The 6,712-nt window shown below is 37.6% G+C and overlaps 1 protein-coding gene across 1 annotated transcript; it reads right to left on the bottom strand.

Annotated features, from left to right (window-relative positions):
* Positions 1-5,272: 5,272 nt before the first annotated feature.
* Positions 5,273-6,295, bottom strand: LOC127239097 (vomeronasal type-1 receptor 4). The gene has a single exon (XM_051207887.1). It carries the CDS (start codon positions 6,293-6,295, stop codon positions 5,273-5,275), a length of 1,023 nt encoding a protein of 340 aa, XP_051063844.1.
* Between the last annotated feature and the right edge of the window lie 417 nt (positions 6,296-6,712).

Below are 6,712 nucleotides of genomic sequence, written 5' to 3'. Positions count from 1 at the left end.
CAGCAGCTCACAACAGAGAGGAGTACCCTTCAGGGGTTTAGATGTTCAACCATGACATTTCAGCATGCAAGTGGACCTGAAATTCTTGAAATAGCCAGATTTTGGGGCAAAGTTTACCTTCTATCTCACTCACACCCATTTTGCCCAAGGTCGAAGTTCTCAAATGAATTAGTAAGCCATACCCACTTTTATAGAGTGGGTCTCAGTCAAAGAGGACTACAGTAACATGGTGATGGCCAGTTCTGAGTGGTTTAGAGTGACTGGGAGCAGAAATGAGGCATTTTGAGCCTTCCCATTCATGCATCTGGAGATCCTAGTCCATGAAAAGGACACTGGACAGAGGCTCCAGACACACAAAACCTACCTCTGCTTTCTCCTTTTCTCCATTCTATGAAAGTCATTGGAAGTCATTGGAGTATATTAAAAATTAAGACCCTGAATATAATTGTCGGAGTCTTTATGAGATAGGTCTATTAGTCTGCAAGACTTGGAGAAGCACATAGTTGCAAACTCATACATAAGCAGTTCAGTATTTTATATAACTTTAAATAAAGTCCTATCTGTAAAGATAGAAATGAAACTGATGGGCAATGCAGCATGCACTTGTAATAACAATGCAGTAAAGCAGCATGCACTTGTAACAATGGTGCAGTAATGCATCATGCACTTGTAATAACAGTGCGGCAGAGGCAGAGACAGGGAGGTATCTGGGCCTGGCTGACAGGCCAAGTCTAGCTGGACTCATGAGCTTCAGGTTATTTAACACGTATACTCACAAATATGTGCAAGTTCTGGGAACCTAAAGTACACAAGTGACTATACTTAGTGTTTCTTTTGTAGTCACTGAAGAAAGACCCCAGACTCAAATAGTATGCAAACATAAGGAACATTTATTCTGCAGAAATAGCCAGCATTCAGGGGCTGGTCATCCACACAAAACAATGATGATGACCAAGGAAAACGGCACACAGGCCCTTTTAAAGGGGACTTGGGGAATTCTAAATATCTCTGTTCTAATTGGGCAGTTAGAGAGCAATTACATGGTGGCATGCTGATTGGATGAGCTAAATGAGGCTAATAATGTTCCACCTATCATGGGCGATTTTAGTCATGTATGGTCAATCTGATTAGCTGATTGGTCAAACATGGCTGGGGAACTTCCCGAACTCTGACTTAGGTCACTATTTACAATGGGATAGTTCAGTGTCTAAGATGGAGACACACTCAGGTCTATTCACTTATATATGCAAGATGTTAAGACAGACCTTAAAAGTTCTCATCTCCGTATAGTAATACATACAGGTCTTAGAGTTTCTATTGGTGTGATAAAAATTCCTTGACAAAAGGCAAGATGGGGAGGAAAGGGTTTATTTTTAGCTTACACTTCCAAGTAACAGTCCATTACTGAAGAAAGGCAGGTCAGGAGCTCAAGGCCAGAAAACCAAGATCTGAAGCAGAAGCCAAGAATGAATGCTTCTTACAGGTTTACTTCTCCTAGATTGCTCAGCCTGTGCAATCCAAAACCAACTGCCCAGACATTACACCACCGTGAGCCAGGCCCTCCCACCTCAAACATTAATCAAGACAGTTCACCACAGGCTGTCCGTAGGACAGTCTGGTGGGATCATTTTCTCAATTGAGGCTTCCTCTTTCCAAACGACTCAAACTGTTTGTTTACATAAAATGATCCAACACAATGAATAATATGATGTATTATGGTGATTAATTTTTAATGATATATACATATATATTTTATGTATACATACATATATAAACATATACATGTAAGAAAACATTACAACATATAGTCTGAAATTTTAAATTTCATTTTCCAATCATACCTCAATAAATCTGCAAAAATATTGGCTCCAAAAAACAAAGATTTATAGGAGTCCACATTGAAAAAATTTATACAAGTGTCCATTAACACACAGTGTTGCCTGCTGAATCCATCTCAAGTCCCCCTATTATCACACTCATATGCGGTTTGTTATTTTCTAGTCAAATACTATTAGGACTCTAAATACTCTCTATCCAGAGCACAAAAGTTCTGGAACTCTAGGTCCATCTTGCCAATGTGGCCACCTTGAGTAAATCTCCACTTTCTGGTTCCTACTATTAAAAATAAATGAATAAAATATAGCATTCCTTCGAAGAACATGAGGTTCATAGCTATACTGTGATATCTAAACAACTTTCTGGTTGTTTAGATATCCTCCATGTTCATAGCATCCTCCATTATAAAATTAATCGGTGTACATATATTTGAGTTTATTATATACATGTATACATTATATATCCATAAATTATATAGTATATTTAAGCCAAAAAATATATGTGAAAACAAGATGACACATGTTTGACTGGTAGTATTTGAATTGTTAAACAGTGATACTTATTTTTGTGTAAAGGATCCTGGTAATGCTTTATGAGGGAAGCAGCTTCATCAGGATCTCAGACTATACATCTTTTGAGGTAGATGCAGCCCCTGTCGGCATCAGTGGCCTTGTGAGAAAGAGTGAAATACCTTCTATTCAAACTCTCTGCATTCAGATATGCTTTCTGCATGGGCCTCCAGGGTTCCTTTACTTTTCTCATCACTCTCTGGAGCAAACTTGGGGAAAATGTAGAATCAGTTACTAGATAGGAACAATTCCCATGATAAGGGCTCAGCACTGACCAATCTTAAAGCCATAATTCTCAGCACCTTGCAAACCAGGTTTCATTATTTTTTTGGAATAAACCACAATTTCAGTGAGTAGTGGATTCCTGAAGGTAAGAATGTTGCAGACCAGTATGTGTCTATTACCTAACATTCATTATTTCTGAGCCATGAGCCTATGCTTGAAGAGTTTCTTCAATCTCTAGGTGGCTTGCCCTGACACCTAGCTCAATTCCAAGTTGCCTTTTCTAGAAGTTTTACTTGACAAGACTTTCTTGGAGTTTTCTTACATACTCTGACTCACAAATTTTATCAGATACACATCAAGTTCTGTTTCTCTTACTAGGATGCCAATCTCAGCACCAGGGTCTTATGGCCACTGACAAGTACTGGAAGGTGCCAGCCAGTGCCTGATATATGGGTCTCCTCAAAACCGCAATTAAATTTTCACCTTCAGCAGTAGTGGGTGCACAACTTTTCATGACACAGGGGGAATCTATTCTGATCATCTTTTCCCCCAGGTGTCAGGCATCAAAAGCAATTACAAGCTTTGTGTTATCTCCTCAATGAAATGTTGCAGTATAGAGCTGCAGTTATCTACTGAGTTTCTCTGGAGACCAATATGGATGATGAAATTCTTATGTCTGTCTTTCATACATCATCGAGCTACACTTGCATCATGGCACTTCTTGATTACTTGAGGTGTTTGTGTGGCCAACTCCAGTCTACCTTGTAAATGTCATTGTATCCTTTAACAATTGTATTCTTCCAGACTACTGTCGTTGTATTCTGTTTCAGACAAGGGTATGAACAATCTGATTGCTTGCAATAAACTACTCTCAGTCATAATCTTGCTGTGATCCCTCTGATCTCGACTAATTGAAATTAGCTCTGACCATAACCCTGGCTCAGTGAGTATGTGCTTTCACTTAACGGGAAACAATGTTGATGAGTGTCCTGACAGACAGAGAAGCTGTATGTTACAGAAGGCTTGACAGATTTAGCATGTCCCTGCTTTCTCCTTGGTCTGAGCTGTTTGTCAGTACATCCCATCTCCTTCAAGGCAACTGCAGAGACAAGCAGTAGCCTCACAGCCTTAGCAGAACCCCACAATAAGGCAGACGGATATCACATTAAACAGAGTTCTCAAAAGAAATAAAACACATGTTCACCATCCTTGGTCAACAAGGAAATTTAAGCTAAAACTACTTTGATATTTGATGTTTTTAATCTTACTCCAGTCAGAATGACTAATATTAAAGACAAACAAACAAACAAACAAACAAAAAAAAAAAACCCCACCAACGTGACAGATGTGATGTGGATGGGGGAAAGAGGAACACCTACTGCTAATAGGAATATAAACTTGTTCAGCCAGTTTGTAAATTAGTGTGGAAGTCATTCCAAATGCTGCAAATAAAATTACTATAGAACTCAGCCTGGGAGGGACAGAGAAGGAACTGGGAACGATATGTAAAATAAGATAAATAAATAAATAAATAAATAAATAAATAAATAAATAAATAAGAAAAAAAAAAAAAGAACTCAGCCAAACCACTCCTGGTTTATTTACCCAAAGGATTCCATATCCTACTCTAGAAATACCTGCTCATCCATGCTCACTGTTAACTTTATTCACAATATCCAAGAAATGGGAGTAGTATAGATGTGTATCAGCTGATCTATGAATATTGAAAATGTGGCATAATTGCATCATGAAATATTATTCAGATGTCTATAAAATTGTATTTATGAAATTCACTGGTAAATGAGTAGAGGTGCTAAGAATGAGGTAACCTAGACTCAGAAACACAAAAATGTGTTTGGGGCTTTTTTATTTATTTATTTATTTTGGTCTCATTTGTGGCTGTTACTTTGAGTCTTTATTTATGTGTGTTTCATTTGGAATACCAACAGAGGTCAAGAAATTAGAATAGGGCCATTGGGGTGGATCTCAAGTTGGGGGAGATAGACTGCTGTGATGCCATGGTTTGAAAGGTGAATAATGGTACTGGAATGGTTAAGGGAGGTGAGGGATAGGATAGGAAGTTAGACCAGGGAAAAAGAAATCCAGATAAAAGAGAAGGAACTACAACTTGATTAATTCTTTATCCTCTTCATAAGTATGACCACTATTTTATTAATGTGAATGACTATTCTCTTAAAGGTGATTGATTTTTAATGAATAAAAATAATAAAGTCACCTAAAATGAATTATTATTTGATTACTAAACAGTTTCTGAGAGATGCTAAGTTAGGCAAGTACATAAAATCACATGTGTTTTACATAGGAAATGAAATACAGCGTCATGATAAATATAGAATAAACAGTATACAAAAGAGAAAATTACAGTTGCTTCATTGAACATAACAAATCCCAAAATGAATAACTACATTTCAAAGTGCAGTTTTGCTCCTGGAACAACTACAATAATAGAAAGGTAACCACAGATGCATTATAATAGAGAAACCAGAATGGATGCAGGTATGTGCTTATAAGAGTGTGCCATTCTTTGTACCAATGGACTATTTATTACTGTACAAAGAGTATATGAGGGTGATTGAATACAGAACAAATAATTGTGAACAAACAAGCATTGTATGTGTTCCTTAGATGATCAGAGGGGCATTTCTATTCCTGACACATGTAAAGCAGACTGTCAGCACACAGGCGTTACTCCTCATAAGCAAAAAGGGACTCACAGTTGGGAAACAGTTAGAGATCAAAACAGACATATTCACCAGGAACAAGGAAGGATTATAAACAAGAGCCAAGCAAATTTGACAGATGCAAGAAAACAGGTAAAAGCAGATAAATATGCTCACCATTAGAAGGATGGTTTGGGTAGCTCTGGTCTCAGGTGAGGACTGAGGAGAAACGTTGCTTCTGAGTATATGTTGCATCCTCTGCTTGTGCCTGTACAAGAAGATCACCATGGAGCCGCTGGCCCATAGCATTAGCCACATGCAGATAACATCAGGGAATGACAGGTATACAACATGCAGAACTGAACTTGTTATCCCAAGATTAACAGAAGAACAGTACCCAAAGTCTTTTAGCATTGTAATGTTTTCATTGCTCTGTTTTGACCTTATGTTTGTAAGAAAAACTATATTTATAAGGAGGTTCAGAATCCAAATAAGGTTTATCCAGGAAACAATATACTTGGGAGATTTTAATTTAAGTGCTGCCCACTTAGAGTCTTTAGGGCTGATGGTAATGGCCTGGAAGACACTCAGGAAGCTGATACTGCTAAAGGACACATTCCTGCCCACTTTGTGGAGATAGAAAAGCCCTTTGCATCCAAAATCATTGAGGAAGTTTTTCCAACCAAAACCTACCATTGTCTGGGGCACTCCTTTACATAAGAGAGTTAAGAAATTTGCTACAATCAAATGCATCAGAACCCAGTTTGTGGACCTTAATCTGCTTTTGGTAAAGTAAAGAAACACATAGTAGTAGAAGATAGAGGAATTGCCCAGAACTCCAACTACAGTCTGTGATAAGAAGATCACTCCCATGGTCACATCACTAGATGCCCTTCTGTCTGGTTCTGGTGTTTGAGTCGTAGGATCTTGCATAGAAGATGAAGTATGGTCTGTATGTGATATATGTTCCTTGAAATCCAACATTCTCCATTGACATTGCTTCTCTCTAGGAATATTTATTAAATGCTCCTTAGTCAAAATCTTAAGTTTAGATAGCTTTAGCAATGTACAAGTAACCATATCCATCCCTTCACAATATATGTAGAATTTGCAGCTGTGGGTTGTATTTTGAAGATGAGGGAAACAAAGTCATTCAGCAAAACAGTGAGTGTTTATGAGTTTAGTCTTGATTAAGGTTAAAAAGAATCCTTGAGCCTGGCTGCTTCTTAACAGATACCTAGTACCTGAAATTTATATCAGAACGTCAGATCCTTTTTTTTTTTTTTTTTTTTTGCCTTGTGCATTCCCTTTCTCTTATAAGTGGTCATATGTATTACTTTATTACTTTTGCTGTAAATGCTTTCCATACATTTGTGAATAGTTACTATATAGGATACATCA

The sequence above is a fragment of the Phodopus roborovskii genome, unplaced genomic scaffold (assembly GCF_943737965.1).
Source record: "Phodopus roborovskii unplaced genomic scaffold, PHOROB, whole genome shotgun sequence".
Taxonomy (NCBI): Eukaryota; Metazoa; Chordata; class Mammalia; order Rodentia; family Cricetidae; genus Phodopus; species Phodopus roborovskii.
The sequence above is the reverse complement of the archived record's forward strand: the minus strand, read 5'-3'. Positions and strand labels throughout refer to the sequence as shown.

Coding starts and splice junctions, on each gene's coding strand:
- LOC127239097 (XM_051207887.1), bottom strand. CDS start 6,295: ATGTTGGATTTCAAGGAACATATATCACATACAGACCATACTTCATCT.